A 16,082-nucleotide genomic window follows, 5' to 3' on the forward strand; every position below is an offset into this window, starting at 1 on the left:
GGGAGTGGCAAGATCATATTTGCATTTCAGATCACTCTGGCATCAGGATTGGAGGATGGATTTGCTGGAGGCAAGACTGTAGGCAGGGAGACCAGTTAGAAGGAGGCCATTGCAATTGTCTGGTTAAAAGAACAAAGGCCTGAACAAGGTAGTGATAGGAACAGAAGAGGGGCCAGATCCATCAGATTTAGAATGTCAATTAGCAGAATTTGGTAACTACCAGGAGGGAGAATAGAGGCTGGGAAGAGGAAGGAGTCTAGGATACCCAGATCAATGGCTTGGTTTTGGGAAACATCCCTGAGACAGGAGGCAAAGACAGGAGGAGGAGGTGGTGGAGGAACGGACCATGACATTTGGATTTGGACATGCTGGGTTTGAGATTCCTCTGGTCCAAAGGCAGCTCTGCCTCCATGAGTCAGAAACTGAGAATTCAGGCCAAAGTCAGGGTCAGTGCCTAATATTAGGGAGTCCTCAGGTGGTACTTATGACCCAGGAAGTGTTTGGGATCTTCCCAGGAAGGAAGGGAAAACAGAAAAAAACCCTCAAGAGCGGGAGGAGAATCAGGAAATTTCTCAAAATCAGGTGTCAGGTCCAAATGAGGGGTCCAGTAATAAAAGGACTGGAATCTAGAGACCACCCGGAACTTTACCCAGGGCCCCTGAGTCTTTTAATCACCAGGTTCATGGGTTGGGGCACAAACTAAAATGCTTACAAAAGCCAGGTATCTTAACACCCATAGCCCCAGCCCACAGCGTCTGCAGTCCCATTTCTGAATCATTCCTGTAGGAATGACTATATGTCTCTCATAACTGTGGTGTAAGAAAACAACAGTGCAGGCACTTTGAAATGTGGCTTTGGGCTCCTCGGTCAGTGCTGGGAGAAAAGGGGGCTTTGTGGGACTGAAAAAATGGGAACAGCATGCCCGCCCTACAGGGGACAACTGCTCCCCACCCCCAGCCACCATGAGGCCAGCAGAGGACAGAGGCCCAAGATGATCTGATCTTCTGGCTTTTGAGAGAAGACAAAATTGAAATTTTAATGTGAAATCTATTTTTGGAAACTTCTGCATGGGCACAGAGGTATACAGAACTCATCTTTGCAACTTCTACTATCGATGTGAGCCCTTAAATACTTTTCAAATAATTTTCTGTTACTCCTACTCAAATTAATTTATCCCTGGTATAAAGTGATAGCCATTATTATTATTTTTTTAAATCACAAACTTAATATTATTGTTTTCTTTTTTTTTTTTTTTTGGGGGGGGTGTTTACCAAGAAGGCTTAACCACTAAACCATATCCCCAGCCCTTTTTATTTTGAGACAAGGTCTCACTAAATTGCTTAGGGCCTCACTAAATTGCTGGCTTTGAACTTGTGGCCCTCCTGCCTTAGCCTCCTGAGCTGCTGAGATTACAGGCGCATCTGTTGAAACCCCCACACTTTGTGTTACATACATCTAGTCACCTAGATTTCTAGGGATAACTTTCTAGCCAAGACTGAAAACCTTGGTTTTAAAATTTATTAAAAAATACACATTTTTAGCCAGACACTAAAGTTCAATCCCCACTACCCTCCAAACAAACAAACATTTTTTTACTATTAAAAAATATTTTGTATGGCAAGAAGTAGGATAAACAGGGGCTAAGGGTGTAGCTCAGTGGTAGAGCACTTGCCTAGTGCACAAGGGTCTGGGTTCCATCTCCAGCAATGAAAAAAAAATGTAATATAAACAAATTCAACAGATAAACACCAAAAAGTACTTGAAATGCAGATGACAAAGGGTTAAGCTTAATTTACAAACTAACAAGATGAGCAATTTGATAGAAAAATCGAATATTTAATTTGAAGAACAAATCTAGGTGACCAAAAGAGTATGAATATGCCCCAGATGTAGAGAAATGCAAACTAAAATAAAAATGAGATCTTGTTTTATTCCTATTAGGCTGATAAAAAAGAAAAACAGTTCTAATATCGATTGCTATTATGGTTTATGGAAAAGTGAACTGATACATTGCTGGTAGAAATGTAAAGTATTATGAGCTTTTTTGGGGCAGTACTATGGAAACATTTATGATCAATGAAAACACAGGGATCCTAGCCACGCAAGCGCAGCTTACTCCTAACCTTGAGGGAAGAGGATCACTGAAGCCCAAGGGTTTGAGGGCACCCAAGGTAAATAAAATAAAATACAGGTATCCTATTAAAATAGATTAAACACAAAGCAAAAACAAAAAATACAGGTATTCTTAAGACCTAGAACCCATTCCTAGGAAAGTATCCCACGGAAAGAAAAATATCAATGGGTAAGACCACATGCACAGGGATACTGAAGTCATTCACATTTATTTTCACAACTGGAAATGAAACAAATGTCCATCAATGTAATGATGGCTGACTAACCTGTAAACACTCTGCGGAATATTATGCAGTCATTATAAAGAATGCATCAGAACCAGTCACACAGCTAAAATTTTAAAGGACGTCAACAGCAAACACTGACAAGGCAACTGGGACTCTCACTGCACTGTTGGTTGGCATGCCAAATGGTACAATCACTTTGGAGAAAGATATGGTTTGTGATGGTTTCCTGAAAACTAAACATATACCTACCCTGTATGACTCATTAATTCTGCTCCTACATCTATCTCCAAAAGAAACTATAATTTATGTCCACAAAACAATTTTATTTGTTCAAGATGTTCATAGCAGCTTGATTCAAAATAACCTCAAAAAAAAAAAAGGCAGAAATAGGAACAGATACACAATACAAAACTCATTTATATTCATTCAGTGGAACTTAGTGAGAAGAACTACTGCTACACACATCATGGTGAATCTCAAAAATATTACCCTTAGGGGCTGGGGTTGTGCCTTAGCCCTAGAGCGCTTGCCTCTCGCATGTAAGGCATGGGGTTCTAACCTCAGCACCACATAAAATAAATAAATAAAAATATCGTGTTCATCCACAACTAAAATAAATAAATAAATAAAACCACCTGGTGATTCAGACAATGAAATTGGATACCAACAAAAAAATATTATGCTGAGTGCAAGATGCCTTACACAAAAGAGTACAAAGTGTAAGATTGTATTATATGAAGTTCCCTAGTGGGAAAAATCAGAGCAAGGGTTGCCTCTGGGTGAGTAAAAGTGAAGACTGACTAGGAAAGGATACCAGGGACCTTCTGGGGTGACCAGATGCTCTGCATCTCCATCTGGGGGATTTAAGTGTTACATTCTATGAGTTTGCAAACTCTGTCCACTTCGCTGAATGTAAATTTTACTAAAAAGAAAAAAGGTAGCTCAGTGGTAGAGTGCTTGTTTAGCATGCATGTGGCCTTGCCTTTGAACCCCAGCACAATTTAAAATAAAAAAGAAGAACCCTGATGGGCATGATGGTGCACACCTGTAATCCCCGTGGCTCAGGAAGCTGAGGCAGAAGGATCCCAAGTTCAAGGCCAGCCTGGGCAACTCAACAAGACCCTAAGCCTCTGGGTTCAATCCCCACTGCCAAAAAAGAGAGGGGGGGGGGAATCGGGGAGGGAACCATAATAAAATTTGAACTCTCAATGATAATCATGCCTATGTGTTAAGGGGAAAATTATAATTATAAATTACTTAGAAATGCATCATGAAAGACTAAGATAGAGGGATAGATTGATAAGCAGACATGTAAAATGCTAATTAAGAAAAGTGAGGCATGTGCCTATAACCCTGTAGCTCCAGCTACTAGGAGACTGAGGCAGAAAGATTGCAAGTTCAAGTCTGCCTGGGCAATTTAGCGAGACCCTGCTTCAAAATAAAATTTTTAAAAAGGGCTGAGGATGTAGCGTAGTGGTAGAATACACACATGCAAGGCTCTGGGTTCAATCCCCAGTACCAGGAAAAAAAGAGAAAGAAGAAAAGCAAAGTGAGATGCTGAAAATTTGCATCACATAATCCCTTTTTATTCTATCTTATTTATTTATTTGGTAGTGCTGGGACCATACCCAGACCTGCATACTGGGCAAGCACTCTACCCCAGAGCCACATCCCCAACCCCATAATCCCTTTTTAATAAAAACAACGACCAGAAAAAAAAAAAAAATACCCTGGTTGATACTACCTGAGTGTAGAGTAGAATGTGGAAATGGAAATGGGATGTGAGATGCTGAGAGGCCCACAATAAAAAGCATACATGAGGATCATAGGTGTAAAATAAGTATGAATGCATAAAGAGAAAAATGAAAGGTCAGTCACCAAAAGGGTTAAAACAACACATTTAAACAGGACAAATGCCTAAGATAAAATGATAAAGGCCTTCATCCCCTCATTGCCAACTGCTTGCTTAACTGAGAGATAAATCAAACAAATTTCATTTTTTGTATACATATATAAACAGATTTTTTACACACACACACACACACACACACACACACAATAAGATTATACATCTACCATACTATTCTGCAGAAGACTTCCACCACCATGGTGCCCTTCCATGACCACGCCCTTTAGAGGCTCTTGGTTCTTTTGAACAGTTGCAGAGGAGAGCAGGATATAAACGCATGTGATGTGTTTATTTCTGCAGTAATACACAGTTAAGCTGCCTATAATTTTTGGATTTTCAAAACGTTACAATCATTATCCTTGCACAAAAATCCTTGTACTTACAGGCAAATATAACCGACAAATTCCTTGAAGTAGAACTCCTGAGTCAATGAGACTTTACAACTTAGATAATAAGTTCTACCAAGATGCTCTCTAAACAGGTTGTACAAATTTCTGTTCTAACAAGAGTTTGAGAATGCCCTTTTCCAAGTCCCTAATCCAGAAATTTTCAATTTTTAAAATTTTGTACATTCTGATAACAAAAAAAATTGGTAGCTTAAGTCTGTATTTCTCTATCACTAATATAGTCAATGATCTTTCCTTCTGCCTATCAGTCATTTGTATTTCTTCTGCAAACTGCCTGCTCATATCCTTTGCTCATTTTTTTTTTTTTTTGAGGACTTCTTGACTGTTCTCTTTACCTCTGGCTTTGTATCCCTTCTCTGACCCATCCCATAAATAGGCAGGATCATCAAACACAAATCCAATCATTTCTTTTCTCAATTCACAACTCCACACTCTACAAAATTAAACCTAACCTTTTTTTTTTTTTTTTTTTTGTACCGGGGATTGAACTCAGGGGCACTCAACCACTGAGCCACATCCCCAGCCCTATTTTGTATTTTATTTAGAGACAGGGTCTCACTGAGTTGCTTAGCACCTCACTGTTGCTGAGGCTGGCTTTGAACTCCAGATTCTCCTGCCTCAGCTTCCGGAGCCGCCCTTTCATAAGGCACACTCAGATCTTCCATGGTAACAATGGTAAACAAACACAACATCCTCCTCCTCCTCATGAACAGAAAACTTTTTTTTTTTTTCTGGTACTGGAGATTGAACCCATGGGCACTGTACCAAGCACCTACATTCCCAATCCTTTTGTATTTTGAGACAGAGTTTCACTAAGTTGCCCTGGCCGGCCTCTAGCTCCTGATCCTTCTGCTTCAGCCTCCCGAGTGGCTAGGATTACAGGTGCACACCACTGTGACCAGCAACAGAAAACTTTATTGAGGTCTTACTGTATGTTGTTCTAAGTACCTGGATGCATTACCTCCTTTTCTTCTTTCATCTTCATGTTTTGTTTTTCCCCATTATCTCATTTAATCTTCACAACGTTCCTTTGAAGTAGCAACTATCATTTTAAAGAGGAAGAAATTGAGGTACAGACTCTTATACCCTGCCAGGCCTCTAATCAACCCACCCTTAGTGGTACTGCAGCTGTTCCCAGCAACTTGGATCACTGTGCACCTCTGCAGAATTTCCTGCCCTTGTGGACATCCTTAGTCTTCCTTGTTCTGTCCTTGGCCCCTACAGTTTGTTGCTTGAACAATGACTAATCTTTTTAGACCCAGTTCAGAAAAGGCCAAAAGCTACAGGAATGGTTATTTCAGAATGTAATATCAGATTTGGAAGTGAAAATAAATGGATATCCAGTTGCATGTTTTACAAACTCTGAGTTGCTTCCTTCATTAATGTTGGAGACCAGGATTTTTTCTTATCCTGGGGATGAAACCACAGAGCACTTTACCACTGAGCTACATCCTCATCCCTTCTTATTGAGACAGGGTCTGGCTAAGTTGCTTAGGGCCTCGCTAAACTGCCCAGGCTGGCCTCAAACTTGTGATTCTTTTGCTTTAGACTCCCAAATTGCTGGGATTACAGGTGTGTGCCACCACACCAGCTAGACCAGGATTTGTATAAAACTAAGATAAAATAGAATACAAATACCAGAGGGCAGGGAGTGAGGCTATGTATTATTTCAGTATCACATTCTGTTTTGTGAAAGTGGTATATACTTGGCACCAAAGTAAAACGTACTTTTTTAAAAATTATTTTTTATTTTTAGGTGATACAATATCTTTATTTTATTTTTATGTGGTGCTGAGGATTGAACCTAGTGCCTCATGCATGCTAGGCAAGCATTCTATCACTGAGCCACAACCCCAGCCCCAGTAAAATGTACTTTTTACTGTGGCTAGAGATCCAAGCACCAAGGCACCATCCACGCCAGAAACCAGATGATCTTTCTAAAATCCTACTTTGTTAGTCTTCTACTTTGAAACTTTCTATGCTTTTATATTTCTGTTAAGATTAAAAACAAAACAAACAAAAATCCCGCACATCCATCCAGCTTCTGCCTCCATCTGGTTTCATGTTAGCGGGTTCTCCCGAGGTCACCCTAAGACTTTGAAGGTGTAGTTCCTTCTGTCTGGAATGCTCCCTTCTTGCCTCTTGAATCTGTTAATGCCTTTTAATCCTTTAAGATTCTGATCCAATCAGTAATCCCCGTGGCTCTGGAGGCTGAGGCAGGAAGATTGGAAGTTCAAGGCCAGCCTCAACAACTTAGTGTGGCCCTAAGAAACTCTGTGAGACCCTGTCTCAAAATCAAATATAAGAGCTGGGATTATGGCTCAGTGGGTAAGTGTCCCTGGGTTCACTCCCTAGTACCAAAAGGAAGAAAAAAAAATCTGCTCCAAAATCACTATCTCCCAGAAACTTCTAATTCCTGGACCAAATCAGGTCTCCAAGTTATCATATACTCTCAATGCACACTGGACTTTTTCTTACAAGCACTCATTATGGCAGCAATTAAAGAGTTACCTGGGGTTGTAGCTCAGTGGTAGAGCACTCGTCTGGTGCAGGAGGCACTGGGTTCTATCCTCAGCACCACATAAAAATAAAATAAAGGTACTATGTCCACCTACAACTTGTGTGTTTGTGTGTGTGTGTGTACATATATAAACTTATCTGTTTAATTGCTACCCCTTTCCATAAACAGATTCCTTCTGTATATCTCTGGTACTGGGCAGTTTTGCTTTGCTCATAGGAGGCACTAGGCCAATATTTCTTTTTTTTTTTTTTTTAAATATTTATTTATTTATTAGTTATTGGCGGACACAACATCTTTGTTTGTATGTGGTGCTAAGGATCGAACCCGGGCCGCACGCATGCCAGACGAGCGCGCTACCGCTTGAGCCACATCCCCAGCCCAGGCCAATATTTCTTGAAAAAAAAAAAATGAGCCTAAAGTAAGAATCATCTTATCTCAGAAACCTTTTGAGGCATCAGTCCTTACTCCGTCCAAAAGACTCCTAAATCATCACTGTACCAAGAAGAGCTGCTACTTACAAAGCCCGTGCAATATGCTAGGAATGCAATGCTAAGAAAACGATAGCTCCTTTTGGCCTCAGGTAACCCTTGAGAGAAAGGCATTATTGTACATATTCTTAAAATTGGGGAGATGGAAGATTAGATAAATGTTCAAAACCAAATGCAACCACTGTGTGGCAGAGCCAGAATAGAACTCCAGCTACCTAAACACCATACTTGCACTTTAGTACTATATTGCATTTGTCTGGACATCTGACAATCCCTACTAGATTACAACTTTGGAGACAGAAACCAAGGCACACACAAATAGTAGAGCTTTATTAACTACATTTGCTACATGAATGAGAAGAGACTGGAAAAGGAAAGAGTTGAGAGAAGAGCATTTCATGACACCATAAAGTAACCTAGTTGGAGTGTGTTGCAATGTCCCTAGAATTACTGACAATGGTGACATACTATTCCCTCTTGCCTATTCTCCTGTAGATCAACTCTACTAATTCAATTGGCTTCTGTAAGCATTTATTGAGCATCTACTATATTCAAACTCTATGCTGAGAACTGAAGGCAGATGCAAATATGCTCAAAGATAGAAAAATCTGAAGTCAGGCAGAGGGCTTGCCTATAATCCCAGTGGCTCAGGAGGCTTAGGCAGGAAGACTGCAAGTTCAAGGCCAGCCTCAGCAATTCAACAAGATCCTGTCTCAAGAAATAAAAAAAGAGCTGGGGACACAGCTCAGTGGTAAAACACCCCTGGGTTCAATCCCCAGGACAAATGAAATAAATAAAAAAATGAGTAGAAAGGCTGGGAATGTGGCTCAAGCGGTAGCGCGCTTGCCTGGCATGCGCGGGATGGGTTCGATCCTCAACACCACATAAAAATAAAAAATAAAGACATCGTGTCCACCTAAAAGTAAAAAATAAATATTAAAAAAAAGTGAGTAGGAAAGTTCTCTTTAATCACAACAGAAATCTCCTCTCCTGGTGGGCAGGAAGGGAAGGTCTACAAGGTCTGTTTTTGCCTTTTGGAGTGACAAAGGAGAATAACATTCTTCCCTCTGACAGTCTATAAAATATTCAAGAATATAAAAACTACCTTGTCCTCTCTGTTTTTTCTCTTTTTAGGGCAAACATTTCTGTTTCTTTGACTGGGTCTTATAATAGGAGATGAACCTCCTCCTCCTCCTCTTCCTCCATGTATGATGTACTGAAATTTTATCTATCCTTCAAGCCCAAGGTCATTGCCACCATCTACATCACATTCTAATGTTTAAAGGGAGTACTATCTTATTTGCATAAAAAACAAGTGCATACAATATGTCTCTGAGAGGAAGAGCAAAGCAGGAGGGCCCTGGATTATACCCTAAACACTGCAAAATAAATAAATAGCACTCATGGTAGTCTCAGCTATTTAGGAGGCTAAAGGCAGGAGAATGGCTTAAGCCCAGAAGTATGAGGCCAGCCTGAACTGAGACCCCATCTCAGCAGCAACAACAAAAGCCTAAAAATTACTTAAAATCCCCCAATTCATCCGTCCATGGTTTTCAGTGTGCAATCCAACAGAGCTGATTTTCTCCCTATAGTGAAACATATTGTGTATCTTCAGTTTAGAGTGACAAAGACTCTCCTTGATGAAATGACAGCCAGGCTCCCCTGAACCCTCTTCTAGATTATCTCAGTTTTAGCAACAAGTCTAAGTTGGCTGAGTGAGAATTCTCTCACACTTGATATAAGATCACACTTCACAGTTGATGATCAGTTCCTTATTCTCCACCTTTGATATATAAGTATTTGGTCTGCCTTTAATAAGAATCCTATAGGTCATTTTAGCAAGATTCCCGCCTCTCCAACTCTTGATGTTTCCTCTTGGTAAATTCCTATACGCAGACCCCTTCGTCTGCTCATTGACTATAAATCCCCAGCTGTGCTTGCATGTTTGAAGATGAGATCGGATCTCCCTCCCCTCCTGCAACAGTCCTATTGCCAAAGAAGTAGCTGACCTGTGTTTAAAGCCATGTTGTACTCTGTGGAAACAGACTAATTCATGTACAGAAAGTATTGATATGAAGGTGATCCAAAGGTAATTGCTTTCTTTTTCTTTCTTTTTGTACTGAGGATTGAACCCAGGGGAGTTTTGCTCCTACATCCCCAGTTCTTTTTATTTTTTGAGCCAGAGTCTCACTAACTTGCTGAGGCTAGCCTCAAAATTGCCATCATCCTGCCTCAGCCTGCTGAGTTGCTGGAATTATAGGTGTGGTCCAAAGCGCCTGGCCTCCAGCCTTTTACTATCTCTATTATCATTCTTTTAATTTTATCACATAGCATAGTATATTGCATACGCTGATATTATATGCATATCACAGCCTTTATTGCTCCCCTTGGGATTGTGTATTTTTTCTTCTTTGTAATCCCTAAAGTGCCTAGCACCCTATGAGGGCATGCAGCAGTCCTTGTCATTTTTGCCCCTTCCTCAGATGGTGCTCACACCCATTACTATTTCTCTAAAAACGTGACATCAATTATGAAAAACGATATTCCAGATATGATCTATTTGGTCAATATGAATCCCTACCTCCTCCCCTACCCCAAAATATATTCCTATTAAGTCAGTGTAAGACCTGCACAAAACCATGGCAGCCGTATCTCACCCATCTTGGTCGGCTACAACGCAGTCTTTTTCAGGAGATCTGTTCTTAAGCCCCCATTCCCGTTCCCGTATTTATTTGTACAATTCTTCATACGCATCCCTGTTAAACTGTTTCTTGGTTTTCCTCCCAAGGCAGTAGCCTGTTGATAGAGGTGTTTTGGAAACACAATTCTATGGTTTGACAGAAGTCTCTTTGATTTTCACTTGGGTGGTAACAGGAAAAGGAGACCAAATACCTTTAAGCCACAGGGTAAAAGGGGCCTCTAGGAGGCTGTCCCTGGCCCTGGTCTCCATGGAGAAGCCACAGGTGCTAATGGAGGTCTGGTGCCTACGTAGTTTGTCCCCTTTTCTCTTTCCAGGGCTCCCTGAGATTTTCCCTCCTACATTGGGTCTCCCAGACAGCGGACCCCCGGGACCGCAGCCCCTCAACATTCGGGTGGCGGTGCCCGCCAAGCCCGCGCAGCCAGACAGCGCCTTCCCCGCGCTTCCGCGACGCTGGGCCCCTAGGCAGGCGCCCCTCCCCCACCGCGAGCACTGTCCCCGGCCCCGCCAGCAGCGCGTGGGCACGGGACCCCGTTCTGGGCCCGGTCCCGGGGGAGGGGGCGGGCTGCCCGGGAGGTTCTCCGCGGGGACTCCGCGCAGGGGCCCGGCCCGTGCGGAACGGGCGGGCTCCGGGCGGCGCTGGCGGGGCGTGGGCAAGGCGCGGGAGGGAGGTCTGCGCCGCCCCAGGACGGGCCTGAGCCGCAGGGAGCTGCGTCCTCCGCGCCCCGCTGCGGGCAGGCTGGACCCCGTGGGAGTCTTGGCGGCGCACAGGGCCCACGATTCGGGGCCGGGGGTGCGTTGGCCCGTACCTGATCTTGAAGTCGCGGTTATAAATGGTTCGCAGCCGCTCGCGATCTGTCTCCATGTCCAGTCCTCGAACGACTAGGAAACTCTCGAAGCACTGGCCCGTCTCCCGGAGCTGCCGGCAGCTGAACTTACTGGGCATCGCGGCGGCGGCTGCGGCCCAGGCAGGAGGGTCCGTGGAAATGAAACTGAAAGTCGCCGCCGCGGCTTGAAGTTGGCGGCCCTGCGATGAGGGTGCAGAAGGGGGAAGCCCCCTACCTCTGACCCTCTGCTCCTGCAAGCTCCCTTTCCCCCACCAGGCTTCCCTCCGCCGTTCTTTCCCTACCTGAGCCTTCCCTTTGGTCTCTTCGTCCTATCCCCTCCCCCTCTTCGCATTAACTCTTTCCTAAGGAGTCTGACCCCTCCCTCAGGGCCCTCCCCTTACCCCAAGCTCCCTCCCCTGGCTTCCAGCCAGTATCTGAACGTGGCCATCGCCAAGGGCCCCCGAAACAGCCCAGGAGGACCTCTGAACCTCTGCTAGGGTTACTCCCACGCCCACCCTCCAGAGCCTCAGGACTTATTGAAAAGCAGAAGAGCAAAGCGCAGGGATTGGGACCTGGGTCGGCTGCAGCTGGACTAGGGCAGCTCATCCAGCACCTCCCCCAGACTGGCAGAGACATAAACCAGCACGCCAGCCAAGCGGGCGTCACGCCCCCCTCCCCCATATTCCCTGCTTGGGCTCAGATGCAGGGAGGAAGGCATGAGTCAAAGAAGTTTGGGGTGAAAGAACTAGGAGTCTCTGAGATAAAGGTGTGTATATGTGGGAGAGAGGGACAAGGGGTTCTGCCAGGACGAACAGTCATTTTCTTCACCGCACAGGCTTCATTATGTTGAAAGGCTGGTGATTCTTACCCTTGAGCCACATATTTGGGCACTTAATTACACTCCAGTCTGTATTGCTCTTTAATTGTTAGTAGTATTTAAGTAAGGGTTGCCCCAGCCATCAAAATAAAATTAGGTCCCTGAGAGCAAGGTACTGTTATGTTAGGCAATAAATGGTTAACAGCAACAGCATGAGTACCAGGAAGAGAAACTGTTTAGACGAATAAAGGGGTGGAGCTACCACCAAAACAAATATAACAAGCCTTTTGCGTGTTTATCCTAGAGAAAGAAATAACAGAAACCCACAGTAGGATGGGATAAAGATAATTATATAAAAAATTAAATCAAATATACAAATACATCATAAAGAAGTTCCAAATACATAACAGCTTGTGTTGTTCTCAAGTAGTTCTCCATAGGAGGCCACACAATCTAACCTAGTGTGAGGAAATGTCCAGAATCCAAGTCATTCTCCAGCTGGGCTAACCCTGTACCTTCTTCCAGGCCAACAGTATAGGAAAGCCAGGAATAAGGAATATCAGGCTTTAGCAACAGGAAATGCAATGTCAGTGAGAATCAAAGCTATAAGGATGGGGAAGATTAAGCAGGGGAAAACGTTATGTTGTAGAAATCGATTATGCAAAGTAGAGGAAAAAACTAGGAGCTAGGAGCGCAGCCAAAGATTTTACCCTTTTTCCCCCTCCCCCAACTACCCGATGAAGCACCAGAGGAGTACAGATGGTGAACAAAAAATTGCTGTTGCTTACCATCTCAAAAACCTAACCTACCATCCACCATACCCAAACCCAAGGTCTTGCTCAATTCTGACCAGCAAATCTAAGTCCCCATTATTTTTGAACACATAACCTTCTTTCTCTGGGCAAACCTATCTTCTGGATGTCCTTAAAACAATTGTTTTGTAGTTAAAACGGGTAAAAATTTTATTACTATGTGGCCTTGTTACAGTGGAACTTTTTAAAAATCAATTTCATCTGGAAAGTCTACTTCAGGTGGAATTGTAATTGTTATTTTCACACAGGGGCTCTAGATGTCTAGAATGGTTTTTGTTAGAGCACAGATCACTCTACTTCAGGTGAAGGAAAACCCCACCCACAAACTAAGTGGCCTCCTTCAGGGTCAAATATTACCTTCTTAAAACTAAAACTGGGGGCTGGGGTTGTGGCTCAGTGGTAGAGCACTTGCCTCGCATGTTCAAGGCACTGGGTTTCATCCCTGGCACCACACAGGCTTCATTCATTAAAGGCTGGTGATTCTTACCCTTGAGCCACATATTTGGGCATTTAATTACACATAAAAATAAAGGTATTGTGTCCATCTACAAAAAAAAAAAAAAAAAAAAACTAAAACTGGGTATCACCAGATTAAAGGACTTTTTCAATTTTGGAACATGCACAGAGCACTGAGGGCACTCTCATTTGGAGGATCCCAGGTTCATTGTAATATTATTTACATTGCACAAGCCAATGATAGAGAAACCTCAATAACTGCCACAAATACATAATACTGAGGTGGGAGGTTTCCAGACCAATATAAAAATCCACCACATGGAAAAACCCAGACTGCTTCTTTCATTAAGTTTTCACCTTTCACATCCAGCTTCTGCAGAGCCTTCCTTAAATCTATTTGCACTTCAAAGTAGTTAAAGTTTATTTTAGTGAGTCCAAACAGCACTGAAGGCAGTTTGAAAGTTAACTTTGGTGAACATCACTAATGGAGTAAATCTCCCAATAATACTACTTTGCAGGTAGAAGCTTTGTTTTTTCATTACTCGAACTGTTACTTGGGTTGTGTAATTCAGAATTTGAATGTTCTCCAATATTGTTCAAACTATACTCCCTAAGGCAACTAGAAATAGCTCTTAAACCTAAAATACTGACATTGGTCAGTCTACCACAGACCAAAGGAGAAGCTGCAACAGTTGAGCCTCATTGTTCCAGGATCCTGTATTTACAAATTCATGTATTTAGTAAAATTTATGTGGAACCCAGCCTGGCTCACATCATCTTGCAGTGGTCTTCTGGTCCTTCATGGACATGTAGAGCAGTGAAAAGTTGGCAAGTTCCCAGTACACACGTTCCCAACTGAGGCACAGCACTCTGATGCTCTGCCTTGTTTTAGCCCTCATATTATAAAAAAGTGTCCTTTTCTGCCTTGTTTTAGCCCTCATATTTTAAAAAAGTGTCCTTTTCATGGACCATTTGATGCTGTTTTGCCACTTTGTGCTTTTTGCTGTTTAAAATGGCCCCAAAGGGTAGTGCTGAGTGCTGTTTAGTGTTCCTAAGTACAGGAAGGCTTTCCAGTGAAAATTCCTCAGATTAGCTTTATTCAGGCACAAGTCATAGTATTCACCCATTCCATGTCCACAGACTTTATAAAATATAACTACTATGAATAATGAGAATCACCTGTATATCCATATACATAACACTTTTATCTTTGGTACTATGGATTGAACCCAAGGGAGTTTTACCAGTGAGCTACATACGCATTTTTTTTTTTTTTAACAGATTCTTAACAAATTGCTGAGATTACAGGCATGTACCACTGTGCCCAGCAACAGAATGCTTTTAAAAATATTTTTTTTAGTTGTAGGTGTACACAATATCTTTATTTTTATGTGGTGCTGAGGATCGAACTCAGAGTCTCATATGTGCTAGGTGAGCGCTCTACTGCTAAGCCACAAACCCAGCCCTCCAAACTTTGATTTTCCACAGGGTAGGTTGCTGAACAACTTGAAGGCAGTTATGAGTGTCTGATTCACTTGGTAGTTCTTTTTTTGGTCCCAGGGATTGAACTCAGGGGCACTCTACCACTGAGCCACATTCCCAGCCCTATTTTGAATTTTATTTAGAGACAGGGTCTCACTCAGTTGCCTAGAGCCTCGCTTTTGCTGAGGCTGGCTTTGCACTCTCCTGAGCTGCTGGGATGCCTGGCTTCAACTTGGTAGTTCTATATAGAACTTTAAATTAATAAATTGGCATTCAGATGTATAAATTGGTCTTTTCTGAATTTAGAGAGAATGTGTCAAGGTTTGCCAAGTTATCTCATGAGCTTAGATGAGTCTAGCATCTAGAGCTTTGGTTGATTATAAAACAGAACTGGCCCTAGAACTAGGCAAACAACAGAGACAAACAAGGAGGCTCAGATGAAACAAATAGCCTTCAGCAGTGTCATTTCAAACCCAGATATAGAGGTGAGGCTTCATAGGAAACTCCTTTATGGGAAGCCTTTGGCCCAGGATACCGTAGGGTGATTTCATCATTGTGTGCTAAAGCAGGAACAATTTAAGCAATTATTCTGCTGAAGAAGGTTAAGAAAGTCAGGGGGTCTCTGCAGGAGTTGGCAAGGGGGGTTGATTTCCTAGCATTTACACAAGTAACCAAGGGTTTTAGATAGCCTGAGATTTCAACTTTTAAAGTCTTTCCGGAATAAGGAAATCAATAAGATAGTTTGGGATAGGCTGACAAGGTTTGTCAAGTTAAAGGTAAGAATGTTTGAAACTGTTTGCATTACAAGACTGGAATACATTAAAAATCCCTCAAAAAGGTGGGAATTTGAACTGACCTTGGGTGGAAGGTGAAGAAACTCCCTCTGGTTCTCTGTTGGGAAACAGGATAAAAAGCCTTTCCCACAGGTCATCAGTAGCTAAGCCAGACTTGGAGGAAAGGAAAGCAGCATTTAAAGTTAAGGCAATGTGAAATATTACCCAAATTCCAGGTGTAGGAATTCTATAATTTCTACTTCCTGCCTAGTGACTGCCATCCATAATGGGTAGAGAAGATAACTTTTTTCTTTTGGGCATTAATATAAATCTCAAACAAAACTTTTGACTCGCTGGTAGCTTTTGGGTGGAGAGTGGTCCCTACTTTGCTAACACACACACAACAACAACAGAAAAGCTGTCTTTCCAAGTCTTTGATATTTACTGCATTTATAATAGTTGAACGTAGGGCTCTTCCTGCAAGCAGCCTGAAGTGATCTGTAAGAATGATTCCTTATCTCAGCTGACCTAG

The 16,082-nt window shown here is 42.5% G+C and overlaps 1 protein-coding gene across 1 annotated transcript in view; it reads right to left on the reverse strand.

Moving 5' to 3' along the window:
* Positions 1-11,802, reverse strand: part of MOV10 (Mov10 RNA helicase) — a 25,303-nt gene extending 13,501 nt beyond the window's left edge. Inside the window, exons 1-2 of the mRNA XM_081306096.1 lie at positions 11,783-11,802; positions 11,193-11,410 (exon numbers count right to left, since the gene is read on the reverse strand). Of these exons, the coding sequence (XP_081162222.1) occupies positions 11,193-11,329 (137 nt within the window). The 5' untranslated portion in view covers positions 11,330-11,410; positions 11,783-11,802. The remainder of the gene's footprint in view (positions 1-11,192; positions 11,411-11,782) is intronic.
* Between the last annotated feature and the right edge of the window lie 4,280 nt (positions 11,803-16,082).

Source organism: Spermophilus citellus (assembly GCF_964194105.1).
Source record: "Spermophilus citellus genome assembly, chromosome: 9".
Classification (NCBI taxonomy): domain Eukaryota; kingdom Metazoa; phylum Chordata; class Mammalia; order Rodentia; family Sciuridae; genus Spermophilus; species Spermophilus citellus.